Source organism: Puntigrus tetrazona, chromosome 9 (assembly GCF_018831695.1).
Source record: "Puntigrus tetrazona isolate hp1 chromosome 9, ASM1883169v1, whole genome shotgun sequence".
Lineage (NCBI taxonomy): Eukaryota > Metazoa > Chordata > Actinopteri > Cypriniformes > Cyprinidae > Puntigrus > Puntigrus tetrazona.
This window is the reverse complement of record NC_056707.1, coordinates 13158855-13176601: the sequence shown is the minus strand read 5'-3', so window position 1 is coordinate 13176601 and position 17747 is coordinate 13158855. Positions and strand designations below refer to the sequence as shown.

Below are 17747 nucleotides of genomic sequence, written 5' to 3'. Positions count from 1 at the left end.
AATTAATTGGCTTAAATAAAGATCGAGTCTATAATACCTATATAGAGTTAAAATCTGTATATATAGAGAGATACAAATGTGGGGCTGTTGTCCCTTTAGGATGTCGTCAGTCGGACTTCCATCACAGATGTGCCGCTGAGGATGATGGGAGAAAGATGGCGCTGCCCTTGCTGAGATGCTGCAGCTGTAAAAGGACCGTTTCGATTCTGATCCGGTCCTTTACATCGAAGTCGTTTTCAGCGAGTCAGTCTAGACGACTCGTCCCCGTGTCGTCTGCGGTGTGTGATGTCCGCCAGTACTGTTCTGATCGGGAGAGACCCAACCAGAGGAGGACCGACGTGATTATTAGGCTCACCAACCCCTTAATCTGGTTACAAACACGCCTTTACTTCTTACTCATCCGAATGTACTTCGACAAAGAGTTCAGTGCTGAGGAGTTCATGAAAGGAGCCAAACAGGTGAATGCCTCAATACCTGACACAGCGTTATGTGATGGAAAAACATGACTAATGTCAGATACGACAGTGCTCGTGCTATAATACTGTAGTTACATGTTTGTGTGTGTGTGTGTGTGTGTGTGTGTGTGTGTGTGTGTGTGTGTGTGTGTGTGTGTTTGTGTGTGTTTAAGTCTCTTCTGCTCAAAAAACCCGCGTTTATTTGATCCAAAATAAAGCAAGAGCAGTAATATTGTGAAAAAAAAAACGTTTTAAAATATATTGTAAAACGTAAATAAGTCCTGTTTAGCTACATTTTCAGCATCATTCCTCTGGCCTTTCCAAGTAATTATTCTGATATGCTGGTTTACTGTTTAAGAAACATTTAATAATGATAATAATATAATCAATATTTGAAAATTGATGCATGTCTTTCGGGATTTTTTTTTCTTTGGTGAATAAAAAAATTAAAAGATAAGCATTTATCTAAAATAAAAGCTTTTTACTTTTTTTGGGGGGTGAGGGTGTATAGAAAATAATACTTTTTTATATAGTATAGTAGGATCGTGTGACACTAAAGGCTGGAGTAATCATGCTAAAAAATCAGGTTTGAAATTACAGGAATGCATTAGATTTTGAAATATAATCAAATGCAAAACAGTTATGTTGAATGGTAAAATATTGGTAAATAATGGTAAAATGGTAAAAAAATATTTCTAAATTGTACTGTTTTTGCTGTACTTTGGATAAAAAAAAAGGTGAGCAGAAGATACTTCTCTTAGGATTTTAAAATGTTTTTTAGCGTGTTTTGGCATGTGAAGAGAACCAATGCAGTTTCTGAGATACATGATCATAAACGGTGCATAACTTCATCTGTCATTCTCAGGCTTTCTTGCACGTATCAAAATTGCTGTCTCAGTGTAAGTTTGAGGCTCTTGAGGGCTTAGTTGCTGAAGATGTAAGTACACGAAGATACAAATCACTTTTATATTATTAATATTTTTTCCCTGTTTGAGAGCATTGATTTTATTTAGAGCAATGTAATGTTCCTTCCCCTAGCTAATAAGGAAACTTGAGGAAAAATGCGCTCAGCTGCCATTGAGCCACCAGAGGGCGCTGTTCGTCGAGTCCGACGCTGTCGCGCACACATCAACAGAAGGCGTGGCCATTTACTACGACGACAGCGGTGAGACGCTATAAGCTTCACACAACGCAATATTCGCCCAGGTTATATGCTTAATTATCGTTTGTGGGCGTGTAATTTAGGTAGTATAAACTTTGCAATCAGCATATTTATCCTTTTTATCAGACTGTTTCTTATGCCAGAGAAATTTAATGCGTTCGGTCAGTTGCTATTTTAAAAAAATTATTTTGTATATTGTACACCATAAATGAATATGTGTGCAAACATAAATAAATAAATAACAGTTGCAGTGTTTTCTCATTGCTTTCAGGGAGGAAATATGTAAGCGTTTTAATGCGTTTTTGGTACTGGACGACTGCCAGACTTCCTAATGACAATATAACCGGAGTAAAAGTATTCCAGTTTTCAACCGGTGGAGAGAAACCAGAGACCAAGAGATTGGTTGCAGCCATTTATGAGTGAGTGTTGTGTTGATTCAGTTCATTGTCATATATATAAATAACTGTCGTAAATTATAATATAAACATTATTCTAACATGTCTGTCTTGTTTTCCTTTTTTGCCAGATTCCAAAGGGAGTTTACACAAGGAGTGACTCCAGATTGGATCATCACGAGAATAGAGCACTCAAAACTTCTTTACTAAGTGTGTTCAACTTGGATAGGAGAGATTTTTTTGTTGGTTTGTTTTTTGTAGTTTTTATCTATTTAATATTGCTTATCATGCCAACAACATGTAGGCTCAATTCACTAACTTCACTGAAAAAAATAAAAAAATATATATATATATATATATATATATATATATATATATATATATATATATATATATATATATATATATATATATATATATATATATATATATATATGCTATATTGTCAGCTACAGGTGGTTTCCGTGAGCGTTGGAAGGTTATACATGTTGATTTGCTTCAGTGTGTGTTGCATTTCCCTGATTTCACCTTATTGGCTTCTCATTGGTCAGTTGTTGTTTTTTTCTTTTTATTTTGTATGAGTTTTGGGGTAAAGCTGACAGCACATTACATAAACTGTGCAACTGAACTGTAAAACTATACAATAAATAAACAAGAGGCAAAAAGAGCAATTCTTTAGCATCAAAGCCACCAAGACCAAAGCCTGAATACTTTGAAAGACAGGCTCATACAGAATGATGAACTGACCAGTAAGTTCTGTAACTGTTTTATAAAAACGTCCATGTTATTTAAAACGTTTTAATGCAAAAAAAATTATAAAATCATAATTCATAAAAATATTGTACATTTAATTTTCTCTAGAATATTACTTTTTTGTGATGTCACATACAGTACAGAAAATAAATTAGGATTTTGTTTTTTACATGTAAATGATTCTTGGTTTCGTAATTTAAGTACCTTTTTGTGCTAAATAACAAACATGTTGCTTGTGTTTCTATAAAAGTTTACACTAGACATTGCATAACATGCTTTGGTCAATCTCAGACACCTTAAACAAAAAGTGTAAAAGCAACAGCAAAAAAGCAAATACTATATTATTATACTATGTTATGTAATTTTCTACTTGCAGTGTTTTACATGTAAAAACCAACAAAAACCATCTCCAATGCTTTTACTGTTGATTGCTCGTTAGTTACAGGGAGCATGCACAAATATCCAGATAAATTGTGATAGAAAACCAACTAATATGGTTTTTAATATTACCATGTTTATATCCATTATAGTAAGATATGACCGTGTACTGAATAATATGAATTCCTGATACATGATGGGTTATTATTCGCGATGCAGGCATACAAGAATACACGACGGACCCTCTATTCACGCCTTTCTACGTTTTAAATAGAGGAGAGATGTTCCACGATGATCCCACTGTTTTCCTGCCGTCCCGCCCACGGTCAATTTTGATTGGTCAAACCCAGAAACTACTAAAGAGGTTATTGGCTGCTCTCCTGTCTGCGTCGTGACATCATGTGACAGGTCCGTAGGAGGTTTCCTGTAGGTTTAACCAGGCAGTGTGGGTTTACAACGAGGAAAGCGGAGACACTATTACAATGAATCTGTAAATAAAATCAAACCAATCTTGTGGAGACATGAGACTCGCTGTTTACGCGTTTTGCGGCTTTGCTCTGGGGCTTTTGCTCGTGGGTTTGCGGGAACTGTTGTTTGGTTTCGGGGAGAACCGATGCAGCATGACATACATGTTCGAGTACCCAGAATACCGAGTGAGTATCAGTCTGCTGCTTCTTCTTCACACGTTTGCTCTGAAATTCACTAAATGCAGCATTTCTTTTAATTAGAGCAATATCACTAGCTCACAATTCACTGGCAGGCCGTAGAACAGTTCCTAATACCCGTCCCTCTACCTGTTGTTTTGTCAACAACAAACATTTCTTATCAGCAGCATCAGTTACCATACAATATTTTAATAGGCAAAACCTCTTTTACCTTCGTCATATCATACTTAGAGGTCTCACAATTGTGTTTTGTATATTTAAATAAAAAAAAAACATTATGGTACCATGGTAATATTAACCTCAAATGCATAATATTTTCTATATGAAATATAATAAATATTAGGGAAAATATGTGCCCAGTTAGTTACTGAAGTGTTGTTAAAAAATTAGTAAAAAAATTCACATGTAAGCACTTAATATAGTAAATATAGCCTAGTGTATTCTCTTGCTTAAAAGTACATCTCAGAATGAAGCTCTGCCTGCCATGCATTGAAACCCACGCTGCAACCTGAGCTTTTAAAGTGGCGTTTGTTTCAGGAATCCTGTTCTACAACTTGACTTGCTTGTTGTCTTGCGTTCTCTTCACCTGTATGTTTGCAGCGTGTGCTGCTCCCGAAGCGCGTCGCGCGCCAGTACCCATCATACGGCCTGTATCTGTATGGAGAGGGAGCATACGCCCAGGAGACCAGAGGACTCAAGCTAACCGGTGCTCCGGTGCTCTTCCTGCCTGGGAACGCGGGCAGCTACAAGCAAGGTGAGATCCAACTGGTTTTTCCTCATTATTTCAGTTAGCACATCTTTCACATGTACATGTAAGCTTGGTTTTGTTTACTTATACTTTAAGTTGGGTTTTGACTGTTGTGTAAAAAAAAAAGAACCTGTTTGTTCACTTCATCAATCTTGATTCCCCTTCTAACTTTCTCCCAGTAATTACGATACACTCTGATTGTTCAGTACAGAGAATGACAGAGGTGAGAGATCACACAGAGATGTTGTTATGCTCTCTCTCTTGCAGCTCGTTCTCTGGGTTCGGTGGCATTGAGGAAGGCTGAGAACCTGGACAGACGAATCCATATGAACGTATTCACCATTGACTTTAATGAAGAGCTGGTGGCCCTGTATGGGGGCAGTTTGCACAGGCAGACTCAGTTTCTACATGAAAGCATCAAAGCCATCTTGCGCCTTTACAAGGTCAGAGGTCAAGGGCATCTTTCTTCCCCATTCCTTCTATTTCTTTTCCTTCCTTTTTCTGTCAGAATTACTGACTTTTGTTCACAACTTGGTTAAGTAACAGAAATGATTGTTTTTATAGACAAGCGTTCGTTTTGAGTTGGTAGCACACAAAATATATGTGCTTATATTTTTTCAAAGATGAAATGCACTACAAAACTATTGCATAAGTGTTCAGTTTGTAGAAATTAAAGCTAGTTGCGTAGTCTGAGCTGTTCTGCAGATTCTGGGCGGTTAGAGTTGACAGATATTACAGAGGATTCTTCCATATTTCATTCAGCACATCTTACGCATGTGAGGTTACTTGAAACTTTCTGATGAAGAAAGAGGTATTGTGAGAGCTCATTGCAGCACACAGACAATGATGAAATTCTGTAGCTTAAACAGAAAATGATTGAGAATGCATATTGTTTTTATTTGTCATGCGTTCTTAGAAACGAGGCTCATGTTTCTGCATGCGTTTAAACAATGTGAAAGTCTGGTGGTGTTTGATTTGATGCCTACTGTTTCAAAAAGCTGTGTAGTGTATTCCAGCCTTTCAGTCACTTAGTAATTGAGCGTCATTGCTATTAGTAGGTCATCTAAATCCAAACCGGTGATCTTTCTTTTACATGTCCATGTCTGCAGGATCGTCCAGACCCTCCCACGGGTGTGGTTCTGGTGGGTCATTCCATGGGTGGAGTGGTGGCGAGAGCGTTGTTCACCCTGGCACGTTTTAACCCACGCCTCGTCAGCCTCATCGTCACCCAGGCCTCACCCCACCAGGCACCTGTCCTGTCTCTGGACCCTTATATACTGGGTAGGGAAAAAGCCTACAGGCCCACATAAACACTTGTGTTTAATGAGTTGAGTTTAAATGATACACTACAGTTCGAAAGTTGCTTTATTTATTTATTTATTTTTAACACTGATAATAAGGAATCAGCATATTACAATGATTTTTAAAGAAAAGCGTAACACCAAAGATTGAAGGAAATAGCTGCTTAAAATTCAGCCCTACATCGGAAAACATTTATTGTGACTTGTAATAATTTACTGTTCAATTTCTTTTTACTGTATTTTTGCTCACATGCATACATGCGGTTAGGGTGGTGAGCATTAGAGACTTCTTTCAAAAACATATAAATAAATGCTGCCCTCATAATCTTTTAAAATTAGTTTATTCAGAAGCTATTTGTGTATTGCACTTTCTCTGTTCGATTGCGAACTAACAGCTGAATTGTCTTGTCTGTGGTAGAGTTTTACTCTACAGTCAGGCATCGCTGGGCCAGAAATGCTGAAGACCTTCGTAATGTAACCGTTCTCTCTGTGGGTGGTGGTTACCTTGACTTCCAGGTACGCTCTGGTTTGACAGCGCTGTCCTGCCCCGTCGATGACCTCAATAAGATGTCAGTAGTGGTAGGTCTACTAGTCACAAGTTTTCTCAAACAGTACCGGATTTGTTTTTAATAATAAAACCCTTACCTTGTTGTTTTGTGAATTGCTTTTAGGCGACTGCGGTTCCCCGAAGCTGGGTTTCCACAGATCATATTTCCATCGTTTGGTATGTTGTTGCATCCTAGCACCGTTCCGTGAGAATGGAGAGAAAATGAAAACTGATAGTTAATTAATTTTCTCTTAAGCCTCTTTGCTTCCTGGCTAATGAATTGGATCATTTTAATTTTAAATCCTCTATACTTTAAGGTGCAAGGAGCTGGTTTTGGCCACAGTCCGGGCATTCTTTGACCTTATTGAACCTGAAACAGGGCAGGTGAGTCATGTTCTGTTATAGTGTGAGTGTGTGTTTTAAGGTGTCTCTATCGGCCCATGTTTCTCTTTAGTTCACAGAGAGTCCTGAGAAGCGGATGTCAGTGCTGAACTATCACTTCTTTAGACACCCAGTGCTGCAGCCTGGAGGGGCACAGGATGCCCCCGTCACTTTCACAGGTCTGTGTTTGTGTGCCTATGTATATTTATAGGCTTATCGGTTTTCATCATTGCTGGAAGATAATATCTGATTCTCCTTTTCCTGCTATTTATATCCAAATCTATTCACCCATCGTTCCAGCTCCTCCTGAGGCGTGGAAGGAGGTCAACACACTCCGTCTGTTCTACAGTGCCCCCAAGGTGACAATATGTTTTATAATCTCAGACAAAATTATGCCAGCAGAGTCTCTCCGATCATTGCACTAATGTAAACCATGCTCCAACTCTTGGCAGGAAGCTCAAGTCATGTACTTCCTGTTTGCTCTCTCCAGTCGAAGGAAAGCCTACAGTCATTTCCACTGCCGCAGTAATAATATGGTGAGAGAGACCAACAGCATCAAACTCAGAAACCTTTTTTCATTTAAATGTCACTAAAGATTTGGTGAAATTAGGTCTAATGCTAAAAAGTATTAGCATTAATTTTAAATCTTTTTACATGCTGTCCCAGTTATGGAGAAAATGTGCATTCAGATGTCATTTAATGTAAAATGGACTCATAAAAGCAAAATTAAATTTTGTATAAGAAATACATATTTTTTTATTAGTGCTGGGCAACTATTAATCATGATTAATTGCATCCAAAATAAAAGTTTTTTTTATGTAATATATATGTGTGTACTGTGTATATTTATATAGAAATACACATGCACGTATGCATTTAAGAAGAATATGTTATGTTTCTGTATTAAATATTTATTTAGAATATATTTTGTATAAATATGTACATACAATATATGTTTAAAAATATTTGTCTTTACATATATATGCACAGCACACATATATTATATAAACAAAATTTCTTTATTTTGCATGCACTTAAACATTGTCCAGCACTAATTATTTTATAACAAGCATTTTGCAAGAAAGTGTGCGATTATTTGTTCCTTGTGACCTATGCTCATTGTTAACGTTCTCAGCCATTTTGAGTTGTGTGTCCTTCTTGATCAACAGGAAATGACCAGCTGGTTGTATGGCTGTACACAGATGAGTGGTTCAATGTGGTGAGTAAAATAAACCACAGATGTTCCTTTAAAAAATAAATAATTACCAAGCCTGTACAGAATCTGCACCCGTAAAGCTAGCACAGTCTGGTGCATTGTAAATTGACTTCTTATCTATTTTTTCCCCATTACTCAGCGTTCAAGCAGTTGATCTCTCATCTCAGACAGAACTTCTTCCGGCCTATAAGGTCATTCTAATTTATTCAGTAACACGATATATAGTTACATTTAAAATATAATTTAATATAAAAATGATCTGTGTTTCTTTATAGGCCATTACAATGAAAATCAGCCAACTTTTGTCTGTCTCTCATCTCATTATTGACGCCTCAAACCCCAGTGGAACGGAGGTTAGAAGTCAACTTGCAGTCCACATTATCATGTTCCTAATCAAAACTTGCTTTACAAGACAGACCACATGAGCAGATGTTTCCCTTCTTAAAACATAAGATGATTTGTGTCAAATTAATTAGCAATGAGCTAATTGTTTTAGATGCTTTCTAAATGCTTGATTGTCTGATTGTAGTTTGTAGTGGAGTGTGAGCTGCAGAGAGAGGAGAGCTTGACTGTCTCAGTGCAGGTGCCTCATGTGCTGTCCTTTGGTGAGCCATTGAATTGCATGCTTGTGTTTGCATTTTACTTTCAAGGCATTTACCAGATGCTGTCACACAGAGCAGCGCTTTTTAGTTGCCCATTTTACCTTAACTCCAGCTATGTGAGCTATTTTTTGACATTGTTAACATAAAATAGCCCTGTGTAGAACAATGTAATAATCTTTTAACATTCTTACAATGTCGTTCTTTATTGATTGTGACTGTTTGTAGGCCTGACTGTAAGTGACGTCAGCATTAACTCCTCTGGGCTGCTTCATACGCTACAGCTGCAAGACTTTCATCAGGTAATCGTTTACAGCTTCCCTTGTTCTTCTCTCCTTACCTTTGAACCTAAGATACTCCCAAGTAATTTATTCCTCTCCTTTCTTTAAGATATCTATTCACAGTAAAAGCTTTTGTAATGGTACAAATCCCTTAATGGTCTTTATAATAGTTGCTTAAGTTGATGTTGTATTCTGTTACATCCTAAACTTAAAAAAAAAGACATACACGAAAGCATAATAAAAGTGAATTTGTTTGTGTCTGTCTTGTCAGGTCTATCAAGCTTTCAGAATAACAATAATGAGTCACTGTAAAACCACTAAAGGTAACCAGTTATTCAACTTTATCTGCCAGAAATGAAGCATTGTGAATTAAAAGAGTGAGACTGCATCTGTATACTGTTCTGTTATACAGAAAGACTGCCCAGTGTGTACAGACTGAGGGTACCTTGGTTTCTTGAAGACTCCTTTGATACAGCAAGGTAGCAAGAGATTTGTCATAATTCAGCCATTAATTCTCTCCTCAGCTGTTTTTGTGGCAGAATACAAATTGTTGTTATTTATGACTTTTTTTGTCTCCCCCCCCACCAAAGTATTCCTTCGGTATCTGACATCTACAGCATGCTTCACACCAGCCGCCCAGACAACTCCTCCAGTGCCCTCCTGCAACTCCACACTGCCCCCAACTGTCAATACAAGGTATCACATCCACATTTGTTGTTTTCTCAAAGTCTGACTAATCGGTTACCTGCAACACATGTTGTATTTTTTTTTCTTTAAAGGTTTCTATTCGGACGTCGTTTCCCAAAGTGCTTGGGCAGGTGCGATTGCATTGTTGCATTTTATTTGGCATACTGATCAATTTTAGCTCCAGAGTATTCCTCGTGATCAAAAGGATTTTTTTTTTTCTTCAGATTCTGCGTTTCTGTGGTCCAGTCCTGCCTGTTTACTCGGCTGTAGTGCTTCTTCTGATGATCAGGGCTCAGCTGAGCTCCATCAAAACATCTGGACATCCTGCTGGAATACAAGAGGGCATTTGTAAATCATTACAGCTTCACAAACTGGAACTGCCCGTCCTCCTGCTGCTGCTGCTGCTCAGGTGAGTCCTTGTGAATTACACAGTTCTAAAATGTTTACAGCATATACCGTATCTATTTCTCCATTTTTTTTTTCACCCCATTGTTCTGCCATAGGCAGAGCTGGTTTCAGGATGTGTGGTCCTCTCTGGGTCTCCCTGCAGTAGATGCTCTTCCTTTAAACTCCGTGGAGGGCCTATCCCAGGATTCGAAGGCCTCTGTACATGAATGGCCCCGTATAGTGTCCCCACTACTGTGTGTGCTCGGTGCATCCATTGCGTTCTGGGGTAGTGCAGTCCTCAGAGTGTTTGTCTGCTTCCTCTCTTTTTTTCTTGCTCCAATGCACAGGTAAAAATCATCTTAACAGATTTGTGCTCTACATTTACAGATGATTTTCGAAGTGATGTGTTTCATCTAAATGCGAACGTTTTGATATAAAGCAAACAGTCAAACATTAACAATCATCATTCTGTGAGTTCAGTAGTGATAAAATGTTTTATTTTGAAAAGGCAAGGATGCATCAAATTGGTCATAAATTATATTAAAATGATTTCTAATGTTAATAGTATTAACGTTAGTATGTTTTTGCAGGACTTTTCTTAAATGTTTGTGTGACTCTGTGTTTGTCTGCAGACCGTCAGTGTCTCGGGATTGCGGCACACTTCGTCTTCATTCTCAGATTCTCCTGATTATCTTTCTAAGTGTGCTGGGAGGCGTCACATGTGGAGCGCTGGCTCTTACGGTCTCCTCTCTTCTCCACCTCTACAGGGTGAGGGATCTGTTTATCCTTTTATCAAGCCCTTTCATACCTACAAGAGGTGCTCCTTGAGAGATGTTTCTTTGACCTTTATTGACGCCTATAATATAATATTTCTCTTTTCTAATCTGAGTGTAGAGTTTTTTTTTTTTCTGAATGATTTTAATCGCTGATGATTATTTGCCTTTGTCTAGGTGCTTAGATTACAGATGACAGAGAGGTCACTGAGCCACATGTTGAACCTGGTATGAATGTCTTATTGTACTTTAAATTTTTTTACTTTTTTAGTTGGCTTACAATACCTGTAAGCTCAAAATGTTCTGTTTTTGTTAAACCAGGCGCCTCCGAAAGTTTCACAAAAATCAGAAAATGGTTTCCGTGCCAGCGACGCTCACAGTAAGGTTAACGAATGTAATGGCAGCCCTTTACTGACAGAATCAGTGCTACAAGACGTCAGGGATGATCTGCAGCTCCACTTTAGTCTGTCCACACTGCTTATTCTCGCCATGATGCTTAGCGTCCCTTCCCTTATCCACTGGAGGCACAATCTCAGGTAATCATCATTTACAGGATAATTCTCATGTAACTTATTAAACTACTGCAAGTAAGTTCTACAACAGATCAACTGCCTAAGAGTGAAGAGAAAGTAATCTACATCCTCTGAAAGAGAGTTTAATTTGCACATGCATCTTGTTCAGATATTGGGTTCATCTGGATCCTGACCCCTGCTGGCCTCACATTGTACCTCTGCTCATCAGCTCTGTTCTGCTCATCAACTGCAACACAGATACACTCCTGCGCAGGTTTGTGTGCATTTCTTACAGATTTATTCATGATATTTATTTTATCTCATTTTAAATAGTCATATTCATCACGGCTCTCCTTTTTTCATGATGTTGATGTTATTTATGGTATCGCTTAATTGTAATTATATATTTTATAAAATCACACACACATACACACTCACTCACTCACTCTGTTATAACATGTAATTTGTATCTGTGATGGTGAAGCTGTTTCTCAACAGCCATTTTTTACATGATCTTTCAGAAATCATTCTGATATGCAGTTTTAATATTTCTGTTGAAACTCTATTTCATAACTTTTGCTTCGCCTTAACTGTATATTTTGGATTAATTGAATGCAGCCTTGCTGAAGTATTAATTTATAAAAAATTATAAAAAAAAAAATATTTGAGCAATATTAATGTCAACTGGACGTCTTTTGTTAAAAGTTCTAATAATGCTTTATGTCTATATTTATATTTGTTTTACAGCAAACTGATGCTGAATCTGACTCTTCATCTGCTGGTGCCGCTGTGTGTGGGCATGCTGGCTTTTTGTCCGCTGCACCTTTACAGAGTCACTTATTTCCTGTCTGCAGCTCTGACCCTCATGGTTTGTTCTTGCTACTTTTGACCTCCCTGTAAACTTTAAATGTGAGTCTGCACTGAGATTAAAACAAGACATGGGCTTCGCATAAATTCAGACCAGATCTAGACCAAAACAGCCTTAGAACCCTGTGTGTGTTCACATGGACTATTGACATCAGTGGACCAGCACACCCAGAGTCATGTGACTTGTGGTTTGTCATTTTGTAGCTTCTGTACAGGGTATTATACTTGTTAATGGTGGTATGTCTGTATTCATGAGCAATACCTTGTTTTGTAAGGCTAGTTTCCCAGACACCTTAAGCCTCGGCCTGAACTACACTACGTCTAAGACTGTATTCAATCAGTATGTGTGTGAGAAACTAGCCTATACTGGTGTGTGTTGGTGTGTGGGAGTGTAGATGTCTGATTTAGTGTTAATTCGTCAACATGAAGTCTTAATTGATAGGGGTTTATCAGTATCATTTCTGTTTTCAGTGAATGCTTTATAGTTTGTTTTTTTATATACAATTATTTATTTATTAATTTATCGGTATTCAGTATATTTTTTTTTTTTTCATATTCCGTATTGCACATTATGATTTTGGGACGCCTACAATTCATTTGTAGAATTTCATTTGTAAAAATGGTATATTTTGTATTTTAAAAGCCACGTTATGGTTATCAGCCGTAACAATTATCATTTATCCATATAAGCCAGAATTTTAAAAATGGTGCCCTTTCAGTTGACCCTATTTACTTCCTGATCTCGTGCATGCTATTCTGAAGATTTGTTTTTTAAAATTAAGAAATTGAGCACTCCATCTACATTTGCTCCAATCCAAATACACATTCATTATTTTATTTCATATATTAATTCAGATCACAGTAGTGTTGATAGCGACTGAAAAGTCTATAGTTTCATAGCAAATGCATTGTAAAACCACTCTGAACTGTATTGTTTGCCCTACATTAACGCTATCCCTTTCTTTTTCTGGCCACTGTAGCCTCTGATTTACAGTTTCAAAACTTTTGAATCGCATTACAGCATTATTTAACAATTTTGTTAGTTAGGGAGCTGCACGAAACTGCTAGCATGACATCCGATCGAGCTTTGCAGCTCTTGCAATCGTATGCGCATCTGACATGTCACATCACGGAAGTAAAATGGGTTACAAAATGCATTTTCATGTTGACTTTGAAGGATGTACAAGCAGCTTTAGGTGTTTGTTTGCTTTTGTGCCGTTTACGTGCGAGTGTGACTGGATCTCTTTGCCTGTTCTATCTTCGATCTGTCATTTCTGCCTTAAGCCGTTTAGCTTTGAATGCACATGTAATGCCTGTAGGTGCTGGAGTACCTCTGTGTTAGACAGATCTCTTCTTATTAACACCCTTTTGCATTAGCCGAAGCTGTAAGGCAAGTCTGAGTAGCATAGCATTCCGTCTGGAGATGTTATCCCGAGGTTATGTGTCACGAAACCGGACTGACAAGCAATATGTTTTTATATCGGTGTGCACAATTTGCGGTGTTGAAAAGACACCGCCGTTTCATTTAAGGTTATAGCGTCTCTTATAACCTGAGACACGTTATTAGAAACACTGCCACAGTCACAGTAGCCATGAGATTGTTGCTGTCTGCACAGCTTCTTTTTTTTTTTTTTTTTACTGTAACGTTTGATGAATGCTGTTGATGGTCCATGCCTCACACATTGCTCAGCAGCCTCCATCTGATCCGTCATCATTTGATCCGCTCATGACGGCTTGAACTCTGATTCAGGACAGCTTACCCGGAGAGCTGAAATTATTCTTGGTCATCCTGAATCGAATGAGAGAACGGTGCCTTTCTTGTAATATGCCCCTGCTTCTCTGATATTCGCGATTGAACTTTCTCGTCACTGAGGACGGATGTTTGTCAGTCCATCCAAGTAGTCTGATATTTAAATCGGATGTCCTCCTCTTACAGGATGTAATTGACCAAAAACACACAATCGTGTCTCTGCACTGTGAATGTACTTGAATGTGCGTTTGAATCATTTTGCGGTGAGCTTTGATGTTTGTTGTTTTTACGCTGCGTTGCAATCTTGCTCTGCCTCATGCTAAATTTAAGCTTTTTTTTTTGTGGTGAAAGTGTGAAAGGCTGCCTCTTTTTCTATCAATACGATTGTTTTCATTGGTGTTCACTGTGATGTGCCACAATATTTGGAGGCCAGGATCTGATTATATGTCTCAAAGCAAGAACTGCTAATTCAGGGCCAGATCTGTCCTGATTATGTAACACTGAAGCCAAACAGATCCAACAGCAACTCTTTAACACTGCAGCAATGACAGCAATGTTTGTATTGATGTTAGTAAGGCTTCTGCTGTGAAACCGTAATGAGGAATTAGCTCGTTTTGTTAAATAGAGTTGTTATGTGGTTAATAGCTCTGCTGTAGCAGCTGATTGATGGTAAAGACCCTTAGAATTAGTTTTTCACTAACATTTGAAAGTTTGGGGTCAGTAATATTTTTCGTTTTTACATTTTTAAAAGACATGAATACTATATTCAGCAAGAATGCATTGAATTGATCAAAATCATGTTAAAAAAAGTGTAAAATTCAGTTTTAAATAAATCTTGTTTTTTTTTTACTTTAGTCATCAATAAATTCTTTTAATAAATAATAATGGAATAAGACATTTTTTTTTTCAACATTTGTGATAATAAGAAATGGTTCTTGAGCGTCAAACCAGCATATTAAAATTATTTCTGAAAGATCATGTGACCATTAAAGAATGGAGAATAACTGCTAAATATTCTGCTTTTCCTTTTTAGAACATTTGAATTTAATCTCATTTTAAATTTTATTTAATAGAAAATATTTGTTTTAAATTGTAATAATGTTTTTTTGTTTGTTTGTTTTTTGTTTTGTTTTTATCAAATAAATGCAGTCTTGATGAAGATGAGGAAAAAAGTTACTGACCCTAAACTTCTGAACAGTATTGTATGCTATAACAGGCAACTAAATTAAAACCTGAAAGTGTAACAGAAATATGATGTTAAGATATGACTTTTTAAATGGTTAAAAACACAAAATTTTTACATAATAAAAAGCTAATTATGAAGCTAAAAAATGGTTCAAACATTCTGAAGATTTTGTATGTATATATCTGTTAAGTATATTAATGTATTAACAGGTCAGTATAAAGGGATATTAACCTGAAAACCTCAGACAAAACCGTAATCCACCTTTTTAGTGAAAAAATATTAGATTAGAGGGAATTTAAGTCTACAAGCCTGCACATTCAACAGACATATTCTGTGACAAACATAAATCCAGTATTTCTGTTGGTTTTGAGTAGGGTTTCAGACTGGGCTATAGTTTAGCTGTGACTGTTTTTTTTTTTTTTTTTTTTTTTTTTATATATATATATATATAGTATGCAGCTCACTGCCTCATGAACCTAAATGCTGTTGTGCTTTAATATATTTGCAGTGACTCACTCATTACAGTGACTCGTCTGTTATAAATATCGTAAGGAGTTGATATTACTTCTGATTTGAAATCATTAATCAGCAGTTGTAAATTGCTCACAATAAACCTTTTTTTTTTTTTTTTTTTTTTTTTTTTTTAAGTATAATTTACTAAAATGTTTACTAAGAGATCTAGTTCAAGTGTGATTATAGTGCCGTTTTGCTTGGTTTGTGGTGCTTTTGTAATTCACTCATGTGCAGTGACTATGAAACTGTAAGAGTGTAAATGAACATTTGTCAGTGCTTCTTTTTTTACTTGTATGTGAAGCACCGTCTATCAGCACATTTATGCTAACATGTTAGCACTTCTTTCGGCAGTCAGACTGATTTACCATCATTGGCTTGCACCTGTTTGGCCAAAAAGCAGCGTCACTGTGATTCGGTTGTGATCATTGTTTTCTTAATACAGTGATTAGGGCAGTCCGTGCTTTATTTCTGTTGTTATTTAATATACAGATGTGCTAGAAAGTGTCGGAGATGTTGTTGTGTACCTGCTTTGTAATTAAGATGTTACGAAGCAGGATGACGAGGTAAATGCTCGTTTATCTCTAAGCTTTGTATATGGTGAAATAACAAACTGATCATTCTCAGGTTAAATAATGTGTTGTGGAGTCAGTGGCTTTTAGTGCGTATATATATCTTGACATGTTGTTTTACACAAAAATATGTGCAATTTTTGAGCACTACTGCAGTTCCAATAAAAATTGTTTACTCAGAGTTGATTGAACATTTCCTGTGTGTTGTCTTTTTATTTTATTATAGATTATTGTCATGTTTTAAATTAATATACGGTTGTCAAACAAACTTAGCGTACGGCTTCAGAAAGCTTTTATTTCTTATTATAACGTTTTGTTTTTATTTTAGTTGCTTTTTATATTTAAGCTTGCCAGTTTCTAAGAGTACCCAGGACTGTCCCTTTAAAAAAAAAGGGGTGTGTGTGTGAAAAATCCCTCAAACATCTTGTAACTGCCATTTTTATTCCTGCTAATTAGTCACATTTAATAATGTTTTGTTGTTGTTTTTTTCCCCCCCCTCATCCTAACAGATGGCTGTTAGTCGTGCTGAGATTTGGCCACTGCAGTTGCCAAAAACACCATTTGACTGGAGATGTTGAAGTTCTTTCATCTCGGCTGAAAGACAGATAGCTATAAAATCGAAACGCGGTGTCTTCTAATATCTGATGCACTGTTAAAACCGCTTCACAGAATGGCCTTCCTCATTCATAAATACATAAATCAGCTGGCCCATACAACTCATTGATAGTCGGCAGTATTTACTCTGAGGATGGCACAGACTTAATGTGAGCACGCATGTCTCGAGTGATATCCAGGTCTATGAGTGTTTAGAATAAACCACAGGATATGAATACAAATGCTGTCCTCAACCAAACGCAGGCTATAGAGTCAAGTGCAGTCACATCAAACAGAAGATTCATCCACAGTGGAATGGAAATGTGGCCCTTAATGTTTAATATCAGAGGGTTGAGGGGGTTTTGTCCTGTGTGAAACTATGTAAAATGCATTTAAATCGCATTAATGCAAACCAAATTTTTCTATTGGCATGATTTATTAATCCGTTAAACACCTTCTTTAAAATAACAGAAGTCCACAACATAATTATAACTTGCATTTTTTTTCATCTCCGTCTGATGAACTGTAATGACAGCCGATCAGAATCCATCCGAATTTAAAGAGCTTGGACATTTTAAGTGGCAAATCACAAAATGATGCGCATTTTTGTAATAAACAGAATGTTACGATACTGGTGTGGATGCTAATATAGTTATCTTCATAGTTAAAGGTAGGGTAAGCAATTTCAGAAAGCCTAGCGTTAGCAAGCTGTCTTTTTGGAAACGCATGAATGCACTCAGACAAATGAGACTAACCAGCATCATAATGAGAGACAGCATTGGTGGAGCATTGAACGCAATCTCATGTCTCATTTACCAGTGCAATGTAAAGCGCACGATATCATAATAATAGTGCTTTTCACTCTTGCTGAAACACGCTAATGACGTATCAGTTCTGGACAAACTGAGTGCGCAGAGGTATGGAAATGTGTATTTTGACAGGCAGGCCTTCATTTTAGTTGGTCTCATATAATTTATGGACCTACGCATTCCACAGAAATAGATATAAAAACATTTAGATGACATAAA

General features: G+C 37.0%; 2 protein-coding genes across 2 annotated transcripts; both read left to right on the top strand.

Moving 5' to 3' along the window:
• Nucleotides 1-67: 67 nt before the first annotated feature.
• maip1 (matrix AAA peptidase interacting protein 1) lies at nt 68-2683 on the top strand. Its single transcript, XM_043249139.1, has 5 exons — nt 68-458; nt 1321-1392; nt 1494-1620; nt 1889-2036; nt 2144-2683. Exons 1-5 carry the CDS (start codon nt 156-158, stop codon nt 2220-2222), a joined length of 729 nt encoding a protein of 242 aa, XP_043105074.1. The 5' UTR covers nt 68-155; the 3' UTR covers nt 2223-2683.
• A 134-nt stretch (nt 2684-2817) lies between these two features.
• Nucleotides 2818-16318, top strand: pgap1 (post-GPI attachment to proteins inositol deacylase 1). Its single transcript, XM_043249136.1, has 26 exons — nt 2818-3796; nt 4409-4562; nt 4824-4999; nt 5666-5837; nt 6276-6436; nt 6529-6581; nt 6722-6788; nt 6859-6964; nt 7086-7144; nt 7238-7321; nt 7955-8004; nt 8141-8192; nt 8277-8354; nt 8531-8606; nt 8829-8902; nt 9153-9204; nt 9294-9360; nt 9472-9577; nt 9661-9699; nt 9793-9977; nt 10072-10302; nt 10588-10723; nt 10906-10956; nt 11050-11264; nt 11410-11514; nt 11988-16318. The coding sequence occupies exons 1-26, from the start codon at nt 3665-3667 to the stop codon at nt 12127-12129; spliced, it is 2823 nt and encodes a 940-aa protein (XP_043105071.1). The 5' UTR covers nt 2818-3664; the 3' UTR covers nt 12130-16318.
• The last annotated feature ends 1429 nt before the right edge of the window (nt 16319-17747 follow it).